This window comes from Eurypyga helias, unplaced genomic scaffold (assembly GCF_000690775.1).
Source record: "Eurypyga helias isolate BGI_N326 unplaced genomic scaffold, ASM69077v1 scaffold371, whole genome shotgun sequence".
In the NCBI taxonomy this organism is placed as follows: domain Eukaryota; kingdom Metazoa; phylum Chordata; class Aves; order Eurypygiformes; family Eurypygidae; genus Eurypyga; species Eurypyga helias.
The window spans coordinates 32220-56029 of NW_010228672.1; the positions used below are offsets into that span (position 1 = coordinate 32220).

At 36.9% G+C, this 23810-nt stretch overlaps 1 protein-coding gene across 1 annotated transcript in view; it reads right to left on the bottom strand.

The window, feature by feature from the left end:
• Positions 1–23810, bottom strand: part of LRBA (LPS-responsive vesicle trafficking, beach and anchor containing) — a 144480-nt gene that overhangs the window by 20861 nt on the left and 99809 nt on the right. Inside the window, exons 30-33 of the mRNA XM_010159865.1 lie at positions 20564–20697; positions 12760–12838; positions 12382–12515; positions 10040–10101 (exon numbers count right to left, since the gene is read on the bottom strand). Of these exons, the coding sequence (XP_010158167.1) occupies positions 10040–10101; positions 12382–12515; positions 12760–12838; positions 20564–20697 (409 nt within the window). The remainder of the gene's footprint in view (positions 1–10039; positions 10102–12381; positions 12516–12759; positions 12839–20563; positions 20698–23810) is intronic.

Genomic DNA, 23810 nt, shown 5'->3' on the forward strand with positions numbered 1-23810 from the left:
GGACCTAACACCTAACACACACCTCAGTATCCTACTGACTGCTGCATAATCTGAATTATAAGGCTTTTCACTTTAAAAAGTTATCTTAAAACACGTACTGAAAGATTAGTGCTTCATCAACATCTTTGATGAGACAGATGTTTTCCCAATTGCAGCGAAACATAAAAAAGCACAGGTGAGTATAAGTAAGACTATGGGTTAAACAAGAAACTGAACAGCACCACTGTGCAAAGCTTCTCCTGCCAGAACTTTGAATAAACAAGACTGCTCCCCAAACTATGAGTTTTCTAAGCAGTTTTGCTTGCAGAGTTTATTTTGTTTATGAACGTGAACAAAAATGTTGACGTATTTGTAATTAGTATAAAGCCAGTGACAAGTGTTGCTGCTTACTGAATTTTCCATAATCTCATACCCCTTCCTTCCACGAAACCTCTTTCCATAGTCTCAAATTGAACAGCCTGGCTGTAAAACAGCAGGGTGTCAAATTAAAGCACACTTTATTTTCAGAGGTCTCCACACTTCGCGGCTGACTTCCTGTCAGGAAGAGTTCCATTTCAGCGCAGAGCCCCATCAGCAGGGAGCTCACAGAATTAAGTGCAAGTTGATATTACTTTGTTTTGCATTTACCACCCATGAGAATATTGTTCAAAGATCTAGTTATAAAGTCAGCGTGGTATCATCCTTCTGACTAGACTGCCAAGCCACAGGGTGTGCTCTCGCTGCACAAAACTCACCATAAATGGTGGTGTTTTTTTAAGTCCTAGTGTGCTGGTGAAGCAACAGGATGCCTTTTTTCTTCAAGAAAGTCTTGCTTCTGTAGCTAAATTATGTGCCCTTAGTTTTGAACATCTGCAGCAGTGTACGTTCATAGAAATGAAGCTGTCCCGTTCCCCTATCACACACCCTAGATTCACATTTACATTAGACAATCCACTCTCCTCCCTAAACATAAAAATGCAAGCATTAATCATACAAATTCTCAGCAACACAGTTTTAAAGGCTGGTATTTTTAGCTGTAGCAGACATGTTGTCCCTTAAACTCATACCAACACTGTGTCTTGGATTCCTGACCAAATTCAAGTAATTTTCATTTCGTAAGAGAATTTTTGTTAGTAAGAGCCTATAATATCTGAAGAAAGTAGAGAACAACCACTAAAGACTGTACTTAGAAAAAGAAAACCAGGGACGAAAAATCCTCATTTTCCCCCCAGAACTTTATCATATGCAACAATTACACTTCAGTAAGATGACCTTAGGAAAGCTCATCTGTCTCCACTCCAGTGTGGCAAACTATTTCTAAGAAGGGTTTTGTGGGTTTTAACTCTATATTTTACCCATTCCTCTATCCAAAGTCTGTGAGCCATGTTAACTTCTCCGATGTATTGTCCCAAGAAACAAAGCTTCACCTGAGTCAATACCAAAATACGACTTTACTATACCTACCCACTTGTATCTCTTTACACACCTTCTTAGTCTAATATATAGCACCCATCCCTATTTCTTTACATATAAATATAATTTTTTATTTTTGTTCAAACCCACAAAGCTCACAATTCCAGAAAACAGCTGCGTAGTATAAATCAAAAAACACTGGTTCTTTCACACTACTTCTCTCAGTTTGCAGCTGCAGCTGATATAGCCTGCTTTTGCTGAACACTTCAAATGCAGAGGGCATTTTCCACTGGGTCAAAAGTAGGCCTACATAAAACAAGTTTTAGATAGGAAGACATTTTTATTGTTTTGACAATTATTTAATATGCAGAAACATCCACATCATCTAATAAAGTGTAGCCTATCAGATATTCTTCTGTTTTCCTCATACTAAAACACCATAGTTCTTGCCCATGTTAAAATCCCCCATCACACATTTCATCTCCAAACTGGAGAGTGAACAAACCTTTAAAATATACTCCTAGACTAAGAATTATAGAAAGATATAAGGAGATAAAGCCAAAGTACTAGCTCACACATTTTAACTACTGTGACCACTATCTGTCAGGATATAACTATAAAGTGGATATAGGATATAACTATAAAGTGCTTATTGCATCATTAAGTCAAGAAAAGGTCACTTATTATTCATGCAGTATTAGCAAATCATTCCCAATACATTCCAACCTATTTCCACACTTACAGCAAAAGCAAAAAGTTTAAATTATAAACTTATTTGATTTCTACTACTAAGCAAACTGTCAATACACATCCATTTCATAGACTCACACAAGAACCAATATTCTATCAGATTATTCTATAATTTAGCCAGTGATGGACACAGATGCTGTAGACACCACAGCTGTAGGCCACACTAACAATAAACAGTACATTATTGGTGAGGCCAACAACTACACCTGAGAGAAAAGAAGGCATTCAAATATAACTTAAGCACAGCAAAAAATGGGATCTGAGAAGTGTGAACCTGAATAATTATTATGAATAACAGGAGTTTGAAAGAAACTCCGATTTAAACACATTAAGAGTGGTCCCCAAGCAATTCCATGGAATTCACAGGTTAAGTATTCCAGGCAATTATAGGCAATTAAACTATCAAACAATTTAGAAGCAACGGGAAATGTGATCTCCAGTTTTAAACACTTAGAACATACAACATAGTATAATGAAGCAAGCAGTAAAATATCTGTACACAAGCAATCCATTTGTAATTATTCCAAGTACTCTTCTCAGTGACATATATCACTCATGAAAGTCATCAATATATGTTTTCAGTACCTAAAGTGAGATCCTCAGAGATGGAGGAAAAACTCCCACTTGGGAAAGAAAGTATAAAAATCCTGATATATCAAGTGCAATGGAAAATCCAGGTGATCTAGATAACAGATTCAGTAATTTAACCTTCTGTTTTGTTAGAATGAAACTTACTGACAAGGTAGTGTCTAAAATCCAACTACTGAAGGACTGGGTTGAAGAAGTCTGGAATCCACAGCCAGTGCCCTCCCACATCTTCCTGGCCTGTCATTCCGTTTCTCCAGAGGTAATCCTACTGACCACCAGCCAAACAGCTCACTGTGTTGCTATCAAGTGGCTTGCAATGCAGAAGCCCTAAACTTTATCCCCAGGACCTTACACAAGAAGAGAACTTATGTCTTCGTATCTCACAACCAAAGAAGGAAACTGCAACTGAAGACAACCCAGATGAATCACAATGTTGCTTTCACAGGCTGAGAGCGCTTACTTACTTCCACAACGTGACCTTCCACATGCCTGGTAAACACCTTTAAGCACTGACTACTAGCTGCACTGGGAGGATATGTTCAAGTTTTCTCTCTGACAGATTATTCTACTTAGTGCTAATAGTAAGTTTCAATTAATGTTTCAGGTAATAGTTGTTAAGTCTCTTCTGTCCCAGGAGAGCACTTCCATAGCATGGCCCTTGGCTACTGTGGGATCTATCTTCCCTTCTCTCTAGCTTTGACCACAGTCTCCACCCTGCAAAACTAAGTCATCGTAGATGAATACAGACATTGCAGGGGGAGAAGAAAACCAAAAGTTTTTGAAAATGAAATAGTTTAGAATGAAAAATCACTTCACTGAAAATATCCTGAAGTAGCACTATACATAAAGCTCAACAGACATTTCCCAACTACTTTCCATCCAATAGCATCTAGAAGAAGAACAGGATCCATTTTGTATACTAGTTAAAGGGCCATGGAATACTTGTTACAAAAGTGCACTAGGAATGTTCCTACTACCGCCTGCATAACAATTAATAGCACATTTAGCAATCCCAGGTTTTCAAATGTTAAGATTTACACACTTTTTTATTAACACGCCATTTGATACAAAGCAGACCTGAGGCAGCTTCAGAAGCTAAATAATCCATAGCAGAGCGAGATGATCTTGGATACTCTCACTTCCACAGCCACCTCATCTACACAAAAAGCTAGGCTGGCAGATATTCTTCCAATCTTCAAATTCCTCAAAAGAGCACAAAAAAAGTATGCTATGAAGTCTCCGGCACACCAGCAGTATTTGCTGTGCATCTCAATAGAGTCTCTTCCTACCAAAGTGGAAACAATGAATACTCCATAACACTGCAAATAAAGTTAGCAATGCAAGCCAAACGTCCGTGGGCATGATTCATGCAACCTCCTCCCTGAACATAACATTTCAGACTTTGGGAAGCCCTTCTGTCAATCTTTATTTGTTAAGATATAAATAATTTAAATTTGACTAAATAAATTATGTTTCTAACCATTTTATCATGAAAGCAATCTACTACTGAATACAGCTACGCTCATCTTAGGTGAAAAAAAACCCATCTTATTGGCAGAACTACACACTGTATAAAAAGAAAAACTTGCAAGTCCTGGTATCTTCTAAATGGCTTTTAAAAATAAAAAATAGAACATGCATTAGAATTGATAGAAAGTCATTTGACAGCTTACAAAATCCCTACAAAATCTACCCTCTGTACCAAAACATATGTATTTCTTAGATTATGGAACTAAAGGATCATTTGCTCCTTTCTAAACTTATTTTCAGCCGTTAGAACACCAAGTGATTAGACAGAAAAATAGTATCTTGATTAAAATGTCATCATCTAACAATTGAGGCACATCAAAAGTATTCAAACAGCCTTTATTGTCTTCATACATGAACCAGGATATTGTTAGTTGTGGTGCTTCTGTTGAGTTCAGCTGCCATGATAGCATTAGTGACACATCTCTTTACCTATATCCAATTCAATTAAAACTTCATAGTGATCACTATAGTTATCCATCACATCAAATTGCACTTAAAAGTAAATTAGGAACCAGTACAGATCAGAGCATCAGTATAATGTGTTCTCTCCGCAAGTAACAAACACTGAAACCCAGCCATCTTCTACAGCAGCTACAATCTCCAAGTAATTCAAAAGCTTCCCACATTTTCAACACGCTGCAGAAATCCATTCCTGGAGGTAATGAATTTGTATCGCTGATACAAAGCTTTTGTGCTAAGCACAGGATACGCAGAAAAGCCTGAAGATCCTACTGCATCTTGCAAACATTTAAGTATTGGGGTAGAGGAGGTGTGTGTTCAAAATACCTGCTGAAAAATCAAAATCTTAACTACCATCCTATTACTCTTCCTTAGCGGAAATAACACTATTGTATTGTTTGTACCGGTGCATGACTGCATGGCACACATTGATATTAAGTAATTAAGATTCCTTATCGGAGTAAGAGATACAATGCAACTGCCTATGCAAAAGACGAATATTGACTTCTTTATGAGCAACGGAATCCGTTAGCAAAGCAATCTAGTAGAATATGAAAGACCATGCTAAAGAAAGACCGTTTGCAAACATGTCACCATTTAACTAGTGATAACTGGTTTGGTGAGTTGAGTTAGACATGAAAAAAAGAGACCGCTGAAGACCTCTAAGTTAGCCTACAGAGGCAGTAAGACCAACTTTCACAGCGTAATTTTTTCTGCTTTAATACTACTAATCAGCCTCTGCTGTATTTTTAAGATGCACATACACTGCCTTGGATTATGCTTTTCTCTCCAAAAAATAACTCCAAAAGCTATCAGCACAACACATGACATATTCAACCATAATCCTATTTCCGTAGGCCATATGAGCAGATGCTATCACTGCACACAAAGTCTGTAGCAATAGAGTTTATGCTTCCCACTTCCACCTCCCCGTGAAAGATACACTTTATCAAGGTCCAATGTAAATCTAATAGCTACAGATACGTAGTTATATTGCAATATATCATATTAGTATTTCTAGAAGATAAAATACCTAGAGATTAAACGTACTAAAACATTGGTCTTGGTTTTATGTATGCCATCAGATATTAAGAATGTGCCCTTAATCCCTGTGAAACAACAGGGGTCAGAGGAAGGAGGAACCTTCAAGCTTTTATACCTTAAACAAGCAAGCTGGGGGTGTGTGTGAGTAGTGGTGGTGGAGGGGTCATAAAAGTTGCTGCAGTTTTCATTCATTTCTAATTGCAAACTTTTAAAAAGCTTTGGTGGCATTCCACCGATTTTAGAAAACTATACAAGAGCTGAACAGTGTTTGAGTCAGTTAGTGAAAGTTTATTCCATAGTCTAGGAAATTTCGATTCAGTAGAAACAAGCTCCTAAGTTGAAGATGGATCTGACAAGAACCACCTAATTAGTTCTTACACATATTCCACTGACGATTCAGTTTATTTACTACAGAAAGAAGCATTTTTCACGTGTTGCAAATGTTGTAAATTCAAAGGCATCAGAGAAAATTATGGGACCTATCTCATCTGGTTTTGTACCTTTTCACCTTGGAGCTACAATTATGGGACAAGTTCTTCATGCACGTGAACAACGGACGAATGTTTTTAATACCTTCACGAAAGAGCAGGGAAGACCACAGGTTTTGCTACTGAGTCACATCTTCCAAGAAAACATTTGACAAATTAAACATGCACAGTAGCATATTTGCTTTATGGATAAACATGCACTCAATTCTTACATGCCCCTTTGCGTTTTAGGCGTGGAGTGAAACTCCGTTTAGAGGAAAATGCTTTATTCAGGAGTGATATGACATTTTCCCCACACAGAAGTCGTGTGTCACAGTAGCATAAGAGCACCTTCAGCTCATTTAAAAGAGATAATAGGTACAGGACTTCTCTCTTTTGGCTAGTTTAATTACCCTGACAGGATGCCAGGCCAGACTAGATGGTGCTTCTAGGTTCACTGTACTGTATGCATTTCTGATAAATGGGAAAAGAATAGATGACCTGGCAGAAGGCTCAGACAATAACATGTGATTTACAGGACATGAATGCAGCTACTATAAGATTTATCTGACAGCCCTCTCCGATAGTGGACTGTTGAGTATCCGATGGAATGATTTCTAGTCTGGAAAGTCTGCTACTGAGTAGCCATACACATTATTTATTTATTAGATGTTTTGGGTTGAAACCATTTTTAAATGATGCACTTCACAATGCTCAGCCATAAATTTAGTTTTAAACCCTAGAAGGGAGGTAGTGTTATTGGAATGTGTGTCAGACTGAATTAGGATGAGCAACACAACGCTTTTATAAAGTGGCCTTGAATGCAACGTCGATTCTTTCAAAAATGATATTAATGTCAAATAAGCAGGAACACTTTGCAGTAATATTAAATGAAGGATTTCTTTACGTTCTGATGGATTTATATAAATGTAAGTATACACACAGAGACACGTTTCAAAATGTGGCGTGTCTATCAAAAAACACAACTGTTTTTGTCTTCGCAAAAGCCTGCTGTCTGTATCTCAAACCCCGTTTCTCTTTTTACCTTGTGTTACACATGAAACAATGTATCAACATATAAACAACAAAGCTAAAACACAAAAGCAGTGGTCTTTTTCCATGTGTCTAAACATAGGATCAAGAGAAGAAATGAAGCAGGTGTCACAAATAGGTTCAGCAAATTGTAACTTTTCATGGTTTTGGTGGTTTGGTTTTGGTTTTTTGTTGGTTTTGTTTGTTTGTTTGTTTAATTTTTGTTTTGTATTTACTCGCTTCACCTGGGAAAGACCTTTATTTCCACAATTTTATGAAAAAATTACTTGTGGTATTATTATTCCATGCTGCACAACTGAGAAAGAAAAACATATATTCCAGCCACAAACCTAAAGAAACATCAGAAAAATTTCAGATGTTTCAGAAAAACAATCCAAGTGCTTACATCACATATACAATGTTTAAAAGATATTTTCAGAAAGAGGTTCGCATAAAAACCACCAAAGATATTAATCAGAGCAATCCTTCAACTTCATAAAATGATGGCTGACAAATTTGTGAAGTTTTAAATCAAATTTGCAGATACTTACTTTGTAACTATGCCACATTATTTATGTGATTAAAAACTAGTTTTTGACCTGATCTTTTGATCTTTGGCACTTCATCCTCTCCATCTCCTCTTAAAAATTAATTAAAATTTTAGCAAAAGGGTATCACTTCGCTTCCCACCCTATCTTGGGCCAAAAAAAAAAAAAGAAAAGAAAAAAAAAAAATCAATCAAGCTCAACCCTATCTCCTCCCAGGATCTGTAAAATGTCATCTTGAAATTCAATTTCATATCTCTCAAGCTTTCATGTAGCAAAAGACAGTTCACTTCTTAACAAAATAAATCACTTCTGTGATTGCCATGCTGACCTCTTTGAATTAGGAAAATTCAAAGTGAAAAATGTAATTATCACCCCAGAACAATCTGTATACATCTGGAGCTAATTTTAGATTCATTTCTCACATCATTTTTCATATTCTGCCAAAAATTACAGCTGCTGTGTAACTTTAAAAAGACTTTGAGCTCTTTGCAACTTCATCGGTTTATTTCTACTCTTTCACAAGGAGCAACCTCGCGCTCGGCAACCAGCACTGCTAAGCGATCACGATATCCTCAATTTGATTAGATTAGCATTAAGTGGCATTGTGACACATATGACAAATAGATGCATTAGAGCACGTCATTTATCCCTTACCCCTTCCACTTCCCAAAACCAAACAAGTGACATACAGTACAGAGCACAACATGATTTTTAAAAAAGATTAGATTACCCTATCAAAAAGAAGGAAAGGTCAACCAGGAATTATCGATACAAGCAGCATGGATAGCAAAAACTAATTTTTAAAATAACAATATCAAGCTGTCAGGCACATATTTAATACTCAGATTAGTTTTGCTCTAACACATTAATGAATGAGGAGTAAAACTTGTACATGGATTTCTTGGTAAGAATGATTCTTATCTAATGTAAATCAGCAGCAAATTTGTATTCCAGCAGTTGTGAACAATGTCCACTTCCACTATTGCCATATGTAAAATAACCACCTCTAAATTCCAAAAGTTCCGTAAAGAATATAAAATTCCTTTCAGGGTAAAAATGTATTTTATTTCCCGAGGAAGATGGAAAACTAGACGAGCAAAGTTCTAGATACATTCATTAATAATAAGCTCACTAGAAAACATAACTACTCTTCACTAGTTCATTGTAAAATCTATTAGGTGTAATCTCCAGAAGTAATTGTTCATATTGCACTTTATTGACAATGCAGACTATCGATCTTCCACACCTTCTATGATTCTTTCATTTGTATTCATGAAATGTCTATCAGCACACTCTAAATAAATTTGGCAATATAGGCACTAAAACGAATAAATCGATGTGAAGAAACATTAATTTTGCATTATCCTTATTCGTCAGGCAAGCAAACCATGAGGGTTATAAATGAAGGTCAAAGGTTTTGAAATGGGTCAGAACCCTTGACCTCGAGACCAATACCATTCCCATTAAAAAAGGCTATTTTAAAGTTTTAAGTAGGGGAATTTACTACCAGAAAGGTATCATTTTTAAGGCACCAAAAGAAAGGCTCAATAAAAACAGCCTTCCATTTAATTACAAAAAAGAAAGCAAGAAATCCCAAAAGAAAACCCAATTAATATAGCATATACAATTTTAAGAAAGATCCTCAGGCTCCGGCTCTTTTCTATCCATGGGAACAGGCAATTCTCAAGTTCTTAAATACCTAAAATCACTTTGCCTTTAGGAATGTAGTATGTCCCAAACTGTTGACAACCAGGGTTGCTTTCTTAAATTTTCCTCAAATTCTTAGTACTTGTCAAATCAATTAAGAATGACAGGGTTTCAGAAGTATTTATCACTCATTTTATAACCTCTACACAAAAGGAAAAATTCTATTCATCCCAGAGGATTCAGCATGTCAAGATGCAGAAATCAATCTGTTTCTATAACCTTACTATTTTATTGATCCTATTTTATCTTACAAAATGACAGTATAGAATTACTCAGGCACACCACCATCAAGGTTATGTAAATGCTCAATAGTGAGGTAACATAAAACCCTTAGTATCCTCTCCTTCCAACTGAACAGACACAACTAGTATGAAATTTTTATTTTTAATCAAAAGGCCTTGCACAAAATCTTTCTACCTCTTACACATAACTTTAAAGTCAAACCTGAAGTAAAATTTTAACTGTAATTTACAGAGCGCTCAAAGACAGCAATTTCAGACAACGCTGTTACTGAAACCTCACCTGAGAGCAAAGCAGCATCACCAGCTCCACAACTGAACTGCTAGATTTCATGCATACAAGACCTACAACAGGAAAAAATGGTATAGATAAATGCATGCTTCTATGGCACCAGCTGTGAACACAAACTATTTTGAATTGCAATAGATTAGGAGCATTTTGACAATCAAAAGAAAGCAGAAATTCTCATACCACTTCCAGTTCAATTTTGTACTTTATCAGCACAAAATAAAAGTATGTATGTGAGAGGGAGATCATAAATTCCAGGCCTCGCATCTAAAGATGCGGCTAATAGTAATGCATTACCTCCATTACTCACAGTTTCATAAATGTTTGTATGTCAAAATGATCAGAAGCGTGGTTAACATATGTTATATTAACCCACTGTATCTACATTTTGCTATTTCTTGAAGGATTGGGTCATTATATATGCAGAGAAGGGAAATGGCTTTATGACCTTTGCTTTCTCCGTTGCGCGTTCTCCTTTCAGCCCCCAGCTATCAATCAAGTTTCCATTTTGTTTCATGGCAGCAGACATCCCAAACACTCTTATTAGTACTTTGACCCTTAACCCCACACTAAACCTTAGCAGAAGTGCAAGCAATAACCTATTATATATTCTCAACTGTTTATAAACTAATTTTATTATTTGCATTCACATTTTGTTTTGGGTTTGTCTGTAACTGGTTTTTAGGACAAAAAATTGATTTTGTGCGTTTATTTTTGTCTAGACAGTTCATACACTCTCAATAATCTTCCTGCCTTTTTTCGGTCATCCAATCTATGAAATGCTCATCTCTGTGTATATACTCTCTACTCCAATCAAAATACTTTGAAACTAGATTATATTTTCTTTATCTTCACAGAAGAAAAAAAAAATGTCACTAAACAGGATATTTACTTCTCTGGCAAATAAAGCTTTGATAAACATCTCTTTCATGTTATTCTTATTAAATGAATGAAATAAATTTATTCACAGGGGAGCTTCCATTAAAATGTTTATCAGCTAAAGTGATGCCCACATGTATAATCGAAAGTAGACTCCCATCTTTCTCAGTCTTACAGAAGACAACTCATACACTTCTTCCCACCACTTCTTCCTACCCCAAAAGGTAGGCAAGCTAAATTCCCAAACTAACTTCAGTGTCAGTGAAGTTTAATGAAGTCTCAATTTTGACATCAGCAGTCTTCAGTAAAACACTTACCAGCATTTGATACTCTAATTGTGTTCCTGAGAATGTTAACTGTATTCAGCACTACATACAGGATCCCTGTCCTAATCCACAGAACAAGTAGTTTCAAACATGTTTTTTAAAAAAATAAACAAAACACAACCCTAGAAAGAAACCAGATCTATTAGTGCAAATGCATCTCATGTGCACGCATCAGCTCAAGCTAAGCAACCATGAGCTTCTAACATGGGAATGCTTCATTACTGGAATCTGCAACAAGCTCAGCCCCTGATTCAATTTACTTCTCTAACTGGGCAAAACCTGCAATATTCACTGTGGACACAGCAATTAATACGATATAACCAAACCAGGAGAAAAACGAAAAACTGTGTTCACCACTAAATTCAGAGTGTTCCAATAAACCTGATTTTTTAAACTGAGGACGGTAATGTCTGCATTGCAGAACTGAGCCTCATTTTTAAACAGTGAGGAACCCACCAGCAGAAAGAAAACTCAGTCATCTGAAGTTCCATCATTCTAAGCCAAGACCAGGAAGAGCCATGACAGTTGTTGCACCTGAATCTTCATATTCTCCCAAGTACAGCACCATTCTTCTCAGTACTGGCAATGTATTCCCCTAACCTGTAGGTCTGCCTTCCAATTAGAAACCAAAAAGACAGAAGCAAACTCACGTGCAAGGGATACACCGTAACATGCTCAGCTGACATAGTTCCCAAGAAGCCTTCTGGTACAATATCATGGCAAAAACGCAAGGTTTTTGCACTTTACTTTCTACACTACACTCTATACTTTATATCAAAGTGTTGACCCTGACACCAAGTTTTCTTTTTAAGGCTCACAAACCACATTTCACCCACCAGCTTCTATGGGACAATTCCCTAAAAGAGTGTGAAAACTAAGGAAGAGACAACAGCAGTTTGTCCCGCATAATGAGACAATGGAAACCATGAGATGCAGGCAGAGGTGGCAATGACTATGACCTCAGTGGTCTAAAGAAAGGAGCAGGCAGTGAAATCAAGTGGACAGCACTGTGTGGGAAGGCAGGAAGAAAGCTTCTAAGGCAGAGCCAGCAGAAAAAAAGATAGAAATTTTCCATCTCCAAGGTAAAACAAAGCATACGTAAACCCCCAGTTTTTTTAAATGGAAACTTACTTGTACCTTCTATCAGCAACTCCTGCCCATGGCTGCCCAAAAGAGTCCGAGAAAGAAAGGGAGCAAAATCCACAAAAATCTCTCTCAGAAGTGGGGCAGCTTTTTCCAGCGCATGTTCAAGCCTGTCTGTAATACTAGTAGAGAGATACACATGATTAAAAAAAAGAAGGAAGTTGCTGAAATTTTGTAGAAAGGAGTATAGTTTTTGACAATGTTCAAGTGATACACACGTATAAGAAGGCATCAATAATCCAACAGTCATCTTCACAAACCTTTATTAGGTACTGAACATAAGTGATATGGAATTGGAATATAAAGTTTAACGTCAAAAAAGTGAGCCACGGCACAGCTGTTCAGACGTTCAATTGAAGACATTACCTCATATTTGAAGCAGAATCCTCAGGCACCGAAGAAACCGTAGGTACAGATGGCAATTTCGAATTCGACGATCCTCTTCCTACAAGAGAAAGTAATAAATAAACAAGTTACATAAGAAAGCATGCCAGAGGTTAAACAACTGGACAAGAAACTAAAACCTCTGAGAAACCATGGTTTTCAGGTGTTTGTGAGGACTAGGTAAAACTTTTCACCTCTTTGTACCGCAAACTCTTTTTTGCCATAAGACTTCTATTTACTTACTTTCCTATTTACCAGGTGTGCCATGGCAAGCTTTTGTTCTAGCACAAACGGAAAGTAATTCAAGGAGGCCTTGCATTTTGCTTTGTGAAGAAGCCAGAGTGGACTGCAGTGATGCCTTCTGGCCTTATAAGACAGGATTCCCTCTGAAGAAATTTAAGAACACTTATAACTTTAAGCAGTGAATACAAATAATGTCTTACAACCTTAACACACCTGTAGTGTACTAATACATGCTAATATAACTAGTACATATCAAGATAAAGCAAAACGGTAAAAATCTAAAGCATCTCTTTTTGTTACTGGAAGTGCTCATCCAATTTCAAGTAACTTGCACAAAAAAACATTCATTCTTTTTTTGTCTAAAATTAAAACACGTTCGTGTCAAAATGTGGCAGAATACAAAATTAGTAGGTATTTTCAACAGCCTGGCTTAAATTTTTGCAACACTGGGACTCTGACAAAGACAGCTACGATAAAATTCTCCATTGCACTGCCAGCATCATTAGCATGATGGCGGTGGTATAACCTCATTTATGAGTTATTAACTTTGCCACATCAATTATTCAAAGGCTGATAGGGGGTCATTTATGTATCCTACGCTTCAAAAAAAAAAAAAACCACAACCCACTGCAATTGTGTTATGTCAAATTGACACTCCATGGCTCTCATCAGCAGAGTAGGAATCTGTAAATACTAAATTCTGCTGTTCGGTATATAAAGAGAAATACAACGTCCACACTGCAGAATGGATTGGTATTAGCGATGATGAAGAGGGGGCAAGCAAGACAGCCAGAGATTTCACAGATATTTGCTGCCAGGATAGGAATGGTGACTCACAAATCTTGCATTGCATTCCAAACTATAGAGAGGAATGAATCTTAGCAGACAGATTTCTGTGCATTTCCCAAGAGCATGACTGCTTCTAGTCCATCTGCAATCCTATCTCTTTCCAACCTTAGACCCTGTCCTATTCTCTTTCCTCTCACCTCGCCAGTTTCTTAGGTTGCTGGAAAGGGGGTGAAGGAGAGCGGGGGAAGGAAAAAAAAAACACAAACACACACATGAAAGGAAAGAGTTTAATGATTTCAGTTCTCGCGTCTACCTTAGCAAAGACGTCACGACCTTTCTCAGAACTACAACTGCAGAAAAATTCCCCGATCGTCCCACCTACACTGGAGTGATCTCCGTTACATCCAGCCTCTCTGGAAACAAGCTGCTAGTGGACCTAAGCCCATACACCACCCATAAGGGAACCTGGGTAGTTCACAACGGAATACAAAACAGAAATGGAATCCAAAGCCTTCAAAATAAGAAAAGTCCTGTCAACATGCAGATTGCACATGCAGAATGTTTTGTTATATAAATGCATGCATGCTTTGACTACGTATAAAATCTGTGACCAGTAATCCACTGATTATTGGATATGTTAGAAAGCCAAAAGCATATAAACTAAAATCCCACCATATGAAATACATAGCAAATAAAAAGGATCACTTTATCAGTAAATAACAAGACTTTAACAGTGCAGCACAGTAGCATGAGTTTTACAATAAATTATGTTAAAATAATTCAATGTAATTTTTAAGCCACAAGTAAAACAACTGAAGGAAAAATTGGAAAAAAATTCATGGGAAACATCTGCAAGGACAGTGGAAGGGCTTAACAGCCATCACAAGGCTACTGAAGAGACACACTCAAACCGGGGTAACTTGGTGGTTTTGTTGTTTATTTTGTGGGATAGGTTGGTTTTTTGTTTGGCTTTCTATTTATACACACAATGGCACTGGCAAGAATGGCTAGAGTGGGAGGTAAAGGAAGTCACTGTCAGCACAGATAGGACATTACTTTTTCTTCTTCTAGAAATAAAACCAAACCGTATATAAAAGATTAGGTGTAAGTGTAAAAATCTGAAGTTTTAAGTTAAAATCAACTTTTAAATATAGACATAACAGAAAAAGCACTGATCATTTGAACTTGACAACAGCATAAGGCAGGCACCTATATAAACTGATACTCTTTTTGAAGATTATGTAAGAATATTTATGGCCTGAATTTCTTCATGCTTATCATCACCTAAATCCACATTCCAAACTCAGATATATTTCACTAAAAGGAGTGAATCTCAGACTTATCACAGCTGACAATTTCAGGTTTTTTTTAGACATGATTAGCTCAGTGGTTTTTGCAGTCATATTTTGTTTTGTGGAAGTACTTTTTTTTGCTTTATTTAACTAAGAAGTGGCTTTTTATTCTACTGTTCTGAAAATACTTCAGTAGCGTATTTTCATCCACAACACACATGTGGGTAAGTGGAGTAGCTACTTCAAGCATGTGGAACTAAACTGACTTATCTCTTCCTTATCCTTTCACTGATAAACTGGCTCCTTCAAACTGACAGTTTTACAGACATTTGCAAGAACATAAAAGAAAATGCAAATAGATCATCTGTCTAGCACCCTCACAGTGAAACCCTATTGTTTATTCAAGGTCCCCAAGGATCTAAACAAATAATGTCTCTAGCAATAATATATTGTTAAAGAAACTCCTTGTGCAAGATCCTTGAGCTTTTGCATATACAGAGTGTGCTCCCTCGGCTATACACGCGGTGTGCATGACAGACTTGGCTCTGGGAGGATGGAGATGAGGTAAAAAAAGCAGAGGGTTGAATGAAATAACTACATCTCTTTATTTTGTACAACAGACCTACCATACATGAACACATTGACGCCCATTATGAAAGGGGTACCTGATAAAATAATGAGCTCATTCAAAAATACACTTCCGGGGCTGGAAGCGTGCAACGCAAGACAACAATGAAAGGTTTTACAAGCTAATATAAGGAATCTGTTACATAAACACATCTGTAGGTTAAACCAAAACAGGTTTCATGAAACAATGGTGCCCTCTCTAAAAAGAAGTTGCTTTAAAACAGTTTTTATACTGAAACAGTATTAAACCATTTCCATTGCATATCATCAGCATTTCAGATTTTTAAGTAACTAGCCTTTAACTACCATCACTGTAAAGTTGGAATTCTCCTTCAAATAGTTACTATAATCCAATTAATTTCTTGAACTGCCTCTGCACTGATGGTAATGCACTTCACACTCATTTTTCTTACTTTAGCTTGTCTCCCATTAACTTAATTGCAAGACTTCGAGGTTATTTCCACCTATGTATAAAAAAATCAATGCATACCATTCTTCTTTGCAAAACAAGTCAACTGTAGGAGAAAACTTTCATTTTCCTATATATACATTTCCTAGGACTAGAACTGAGGAGTCACAACTCCTTTTTTAATCTCCTGTTACTGCCTATTCTCAGGTTTCTTCCAAGCATCCACCTCCTTTTTGACTTCAGCCTTTTTTATGACTTCACACTTTGGGGAACAGCCCATGTTTCTGCTCAGGAACAGCAGACATTCTGCTGGCAACTCTGCGTGGCTCAGAGGCAAAACAAGTGAAACTCAACCAACTCCAAGTAGGAAAGGAGGCAGGCAACAGAAATTGAGTGGAACTTCCCAGTGTTTTCTACACTCGGAGTGCCAGTGAGGACAAGATGCAATTCACTTCTCCTTCATACAGACTTTTCATACTCCCTCTGTGTAAAAATAGTATTTGAACAACCATTTGCAAATTAAATAGTGAAAGCCTCCAAACTGCATTCTCTAGAATGCATGTGAATGTAACAAAATGCATGCGAAGTCCTCCAAGTGCATATTCAGAGAAGCTCAGAGCACCAGAGAAAACAGTCCAAAACCATTCAAAACAGTTCACGTCACTTCAGGACATTACAAATCTAACTGAAGCACTTCAAACAAAACCTAAGTGACAAACAAAGAAACAAGCATCCCACTAGCTTAGTCACAATAGCTCAGACAACTCGCCAAGTCCGGTCAATCCAAACATCAGTCTTGCCTTTCCAAGAGCCCTTCCTGGACATAGCCTGTGTAAAACCCTAGCGTCAGACCTCACATTCAACCTATGGGCCAACCCAAGGAAGAAACAACCTGAGCAAATTCCCCCTCATCATCATTACTAGTAAATACGCTCTTTTGCTCACTACCACCCTCCACTAAGAGACACGATTGCCTCAACATGGGCCACAAAGGGGGTTTATTTTGCCCATTCATTTCCAAGATGCTTCAATAATTGGAATAGCAATTCCATCAGTCCAACAACCCAAATATCAGCCATCAGCAACATACTGATGGGCAAGTTTGGACCACAAAGGGCACATTTGTACTCAAGAAAGGTTTTTTTTGTGCTGTGAAATACTCTGCGGCTTGAAGGAGCAAATGCAAAGTTCTCCTGTGAAAAGGCCAAGCTGTCTGAGGCCAAAACGTGTTTTCACCCTCTTTCAAAGTATCAGAGGAACAGAGTGTGCTTAGATGGTTATCTTTCCAACTTGTCAACACTTTGTATTTGGTAGGCCAGGACATGTCACAACCACTTGATATGAGCTTAGGACAATCTTAAGGGTCAATATCTGAGATACTCACAGATCTTGAGCTACAGGCAAGATGCAGGAAAAAAAATATTCTGAAGGAGGTTGATGAATTCTGAGCACACGCAAGTGGACAGAGACAACCGGAACCACACAAACTGACTAACATTTCAACACAGATCCTATCTTGACCAAGCACTTTTGACATCCCATCGACAGGTGGAGGATGCTCACACACTACGTAAAACTTATTCCCAAATAATGCTTATGTACACATTACAACTAAATCAGCATCACTTGCTGTTTAATCCCATTTCAGTGACTATCTCCCCTTCATCTCCGCTTTGGAGTAAATCGACTCAAGTCTCCACAGTAAGGCATTACAATAGGTTATATTATTAAGGTGCCGTTTGCTTAATCAGTTTTGAAAATGTATCGAACAAATGCAGACGAAACTCACTTTAAAAAAATTCTTTGGCTTTAGAAAAAACAGCTGAAATGTATTTTTAAATGTAGCAATAATATTTCACAAATAGCCTTCATATAAAAATTGAAAAAGCCCCTAATTTATATTCACTACATAAATCCCTGGTCTCAGCACTTTTGAAAAAAGGGTTCAGGCCTCTTTTTTTTTTTTGGTTTAAGTCTTTTTTTCCCTTAACTACAAAAGTAAACAGACTTACAATTAATTTTACCTGGAAAAAATGAGAACAATCTATTGATTCTCTGCTGCATGAAAACAAATATTAGTGAAAGAACATATCATTTGAACTCAGAGGAAAACTCTGGTTTTATAGGAAGCTTACTTTTTGCTACTGGTATCCTCAAATGAAAAAGGTAAAGGCCTTATAGAGAACTTCATTTCAAAATTAAATGTGTGCAATTTACATAGGCAGCATAAATGTAAGCCACTCCAACTCTGCAAAATTTTTGTTTCCGTGCCATTGTTTTACTGAGGAAAAAACAAAGTCTCACGTTTTAATCTGTTTCAGGCATGATTTCATTTATCCCTTTACTTTTTCTTTTAATTAATTAGATTGCCAGTCTAAACAAGTCTACTATTTTTAAACCCGATTAGCTGCTTCTTATGCGTATCAGTTCAGATTACAGGTCCAATTTTTGCCAAAACTTCCAGACATGCTGGAAGTCACACAGTTACAAACTACACCAGTACTGTTTATTGTCTGGATTTCTTACACATTCTAAAGGCACAAGAGCACTCTTTTTTTTTTTGTTCTATAGGTTCTTAAAAGGTTGACTAAATCTGAAAATCAATGTTCATCTCTTTGTTTCTATTAAAAGCAAGTGAATACTGACTTCAGAAATTGTAATAATTAAGCCCACATCTAACCTGAGTAAAACAGTAAGTTAATAAATTATCAATTATTTACAAAAATAATTCAGTGTAGGTAAGGTTTTATTATTTTAAAAACAGCTTAGCTGCTCAGAGCCAATCTTCCCTAAAGAGCTGTGACATTTTAAGAGACAGCTAATTCTCCTAGTCCAAACATTACTCCTAAACTAGTATAGTGCTACCACATGCAATTTCAGTGACAAAAGGGATTCTCCCTTTTACAAAGAGTAAGAACACACTAGATTTCAATAGCTTTACTTTTCCCTTATAGTGGATGGAACAAAACCTTTTTGATTTTCCAAAATATGCAATGGGCAGTTGAAGATGGCAACAAATATCTTCAGACTGCATTTTTTCCCTCAGTCTTTGCAATTTGGATGCAAGTTCATAAGAACAGGAAGCAAGAAACTCAAACACTGAAAAGAAACACCAATAATCAGACATAGATTGAGATTTCCTTGATTAAGATGCGAATCACTTCTAAGTCTCGACATTAAGCTTCATGGGCACAAGCAATTATGAGATCCTCTACACCCTTGTGATTTAAACATGGCTAAGTAGAAAAGCATGCCTTTGACACAGCATATAAGGTTAAACATCATTTATCTCCTACAGAACAACCAGGGAGACTAAAGGTTCAAAGGACCACTTGCTTATAAACAACCTACTCAATTCTGTCCCCACTGAAAAAACTGTCTGAAGCAATTAGTTCAGCATCAACACTGCATGTGACCTCAAGCTAGAGTTATTGGAAACACTTGTAGATAATTTTAAGTCCAACTTAGCACTAACACATATATCCTTGGACAAATGCCCTACAGTTTATAAGTAAGATTACATTCTACATAGCAAAAAGTCTGTAACAAAAAGTAGCCTTTAGAATATACTGTATCTATACTAAATAGAAGTTAATATAGTATGCCCGCTTTACAAAAACTGAGAAATCTTGAAATTACAAAAAATATTGCACAGACATTTGCATTTGTTCTGCTAGATGAAGGCAAAAGGAAAAACCCAAAGTTTATCAACACTTTTTTTTTTTAATACAACACTAGTTTTGTATTTTTTTAAATTCATAAACAGGTTATTTTATACATTTGCATAGCTACAGCATCAAAACTAGAATTATAAAATGATCAGGGGGATAAACTCTCAGAAAATATCAAAAAATATGAACTCTTACATTCATGAACCCACACAATGTCACTGACAATTGGTCCAGTTTAACATAGAGTCACATCTATTTTCCTGTAAAGTAACTGGTACTGGCCTTTATTAGAGGCACAGATACTGAACACAGGCTTGCAAGCTGCTACACGAGGGCCTATGACAAAGAGAGAGACCAAGTAGTACGCAGGATACAAAGGTCTCAAATGTCCTTTGGTTTGATTTGATAATTTAGGACATGAAATACCATATAAGCAAACACTTAAGTACTTCAAGGAAAAAGAAAGTGTAAAACACCATCTCCCCAGATTTTTGGCACATTTTCCCTTAAGAAAATACAACCAGTAATAAGTATGAATATTCCTAGTATAAACAAGACTCATATATAGACAGATTATCTATACCTCTCCATATCTCAAGAACTGATTATATAACTATTGAAAAACATCTCGCCTTCAAACATAACATAAAACACATAACAGAAACTCCTTCGTTTGTGTTCAGAGTGAATGGTGAGGGAGAGAGAAGCAAAAGAGGAAGGGCTGGATTTGAGTTGTTTAATTTACCCTTACTCACCAGGAGACTCTCCTGACAAATCCAGGGCTTGGGCTGAATCTAAAGAAGAAACCACACTGACTGCATTTGTAGGAATACCCATAGCAGCTGTAGAAGAGGAAATGGTTGATTTCTTCGGGGGTACCACCACACTCCTAAATGAAGACAAAAAGTTAGTAAACTGTACTGTATGAAAGTTCACACATCATGATCCTTGTTTACACATCTAGCAGATACACTTCTATGTCCTGCAGAAGTACCATTCCTTCCCTATTTTCTTTTTCCGTTGTCTTTGGCAATCTACCTTAACCTAAAGGACACCTCACCCTTGTTTGGCTTTTATGGTACACTTCAATATCTCATCCACTTCTGCAAGTCCCTGACAAACAAGCACACAGAAGATCAGCAGGAGAAGTGACCTGCAAGTAGGTTTTACTTTTCACCTTAGTTTTCCTAAGATTTGGTTTAAACTTCAGGCAACCACTTACAGAAGATATCACAGAATACAAAATGAAAACATTAAGATAAATTACCGACACTGAAGGTTGCCTTGACAGTATACTACTTCTGATGTTCTAATGCAGAAGACTAATTGAAGAAGGTTATACTACAGCTAAAAACATCCCAATGCATATCCACGTGCATGTACACACATTTAAGGATCCTAAAAATATGGCTTAGGCACAAATTTGAGTGTATCTTGTCAGTCAATTTTTACTTATATAACAAATCAAAACATTCTCTGGAGTTGAAAAGAGAATCTTCATTCTGTAACAAGTTTAATGTCAGACCTTCTAGTCAGCATTAAAGATTACAGAAGAGGAAAAGCTGCAAAGTGACAAGTTAGGCATGGAGATTTATCTCACGTTACTGAGACTTCTATTTATGCTATACCAATTTCAATTAAACTGTAGCACTTTATTCCAAATACCTAAAAGGCCTTGTTAAGCATACGTTAAAGGCATTTTTAATTGCAAGTTAGCTCCATAAACATGCAAAAACCCAGCTAATGAGGTAAAGAGTACAGCTGATATATAATGCACTCCCACAGCAGCGCTTACTTTTAATTACCTGATGTTAACAATAAGCCGAAAGTCTTCAACGTTCAATTTATTTAATCACATCTTTTGTTGACACTACTATAACTACACACAGAGTATTCCCTTAATAGCTTTAAAATATCCATTTTCTAAATAAAGTAACTAACTTAGAAACTTGACCCAAATTCAGGTGTGATAGCAACGACCAAATAAGTTCTGTCAAATATTTCTAAAATAGTTCTTGCTAGAATGGAAAAAAGGACTGTATTTGACTCCCTTCTTCAGCCCAAAGGATGTCACAGAAGCTAGACCACGTTACTGATTAAATCAACCCTCCTTAATGGCAGGAGTAGGCAGGCACCATACTTGGAGGCAGTATACGTCATATCATTATAAGGGTGACTGCTAATGTTAACTATACACTAAAAAAATAGAAGCAACAACACCTGAGCCCCAAGTCAAGATACTGTGCCTAGATCACCAATTTTGCTCCTACGTTCATGTCTGTTTCCCTGAAACATGACCACTGCGCTAAAAGAAACTCTCATACTTAGACTGTCTTATAAAACAGAGCCACATTACCAATTCATTTTGCATCCCCGAGGTATAAGGCGGCGATCTCTTGCTCAAGGTTCTGTGACATTCCCTGTCTGTAAACCATTACTACTGTTCTATAATACAAAGACCTGGAACGCCCTGGGAAATTAATACAAGTTTACTGACTGCAAGATGCACCCACACGTACTAACTTTTGGACATTTCTCCAACGTTCATGATTCAGCATCTGAAGGGTGTGTTCCCTTCCAGATTTCAAGTTCTTTTACTGTACAGCTATCCAATTCAAGAAATACTGATCAGTAATATTAAACCCAAATCATACAGACATATTACAAATACGTGTCTGTTCACTCTATGAAATCTCAGTGCACGAGTTGGAAATACTTCCTTGCACAATCACTAAGTTACAGAAACAAATACCCATTTGCTGCTAAAACACACACAACTATATGGGATGCAAGGTGATATTGGAGAATGTTTAGTGACAAATTTTTGATGCAGATGGCAATTGGGTATACATAGCTAGTGTCTGTTCAAAACGCATCACTCAAGTAATTAATTTTAAATTGGAAAACATCAAATCACTTTGAGGGTTAAAAACAAATCTTCTAGAGAAGTTTTCTGATTCCGGGGCTTAAAGTCAATTGGAATTCTCTCAAAACATCAAATCAAAAATGGCTATGTCCTCTGAATGCCTATGAACGCTACTGGTCCTACTCTCCACCTCTACTAAGAGCCCCAGGAACTATGAAACGGGTGGAATTTTAAGTCATAAAGGGCAAGCCAGACCAACACCTCAAAAAAACTACACAGAAATGGCTGAACTTTGACTAATTTTATATATTAGAACCACTCCATTTCAGATAAAAATACAGAAAATAATTGAGAACCGGAGGAATTTTTAACGCTACTACAAGAAGTTCCTCCCAGGGCAAGTAACATTCTGGAACTGGACAGGTCAAGAAGCCTGTGTGCAGATGGAGCTGTTACCTTAACACTGCTCATCTGCAGCTGACAATGAGTGGAGGCAAAAACAATCCCAGCCCCAACCATCTTCTACTTTCTGTGCTGTTTCTGACACAACTCTATATATTATCATTCCTTCTGGTAAACTTCTACTGACCCTCAGCATGTTTAAGAGTAAATGCACCAAGGGAGTAGTTTCAGCAAGTTGTCAGATTCTCTAGAGCTACCCAAGGAGAGGTGCACTTAAGCAAAGGAATTAGACTTGGTTTTTCGCCCAGGGCTGCGACAGAGAGCAGTAAATAACCACAATAGTCCCTTTTGCCTTTGGAGATCTTTTATATACCTTCTCACCCTCAAGTCTGTAGAAGTTTGAGAATACAAATACAGCTGCTACTCTCATCTTCAGTAACTTACTTACCATGAAGTACATAAAAAAGGAATTATATTCTAACACTTCCATTACAATTTTCAGTATCTAGCAATGGCATTCACTTCAAGGAAGATACTCTAATTACTAGCACCAGGATATGGCACTAATATACAGCTCTAAATGAGAGCTGTTAGCAAGCTTTTCTGGGTTTTGGGGCGGGTTTTTTTGTGTGGCTTTTTTTTTTTTTTAATTAACAAACATCATTCCTGTTGCTTTGATTTAAGGAGGAAAAATGAGTAAGTACAGGTTTCAGACTTCGAAATGCAGAAGAACT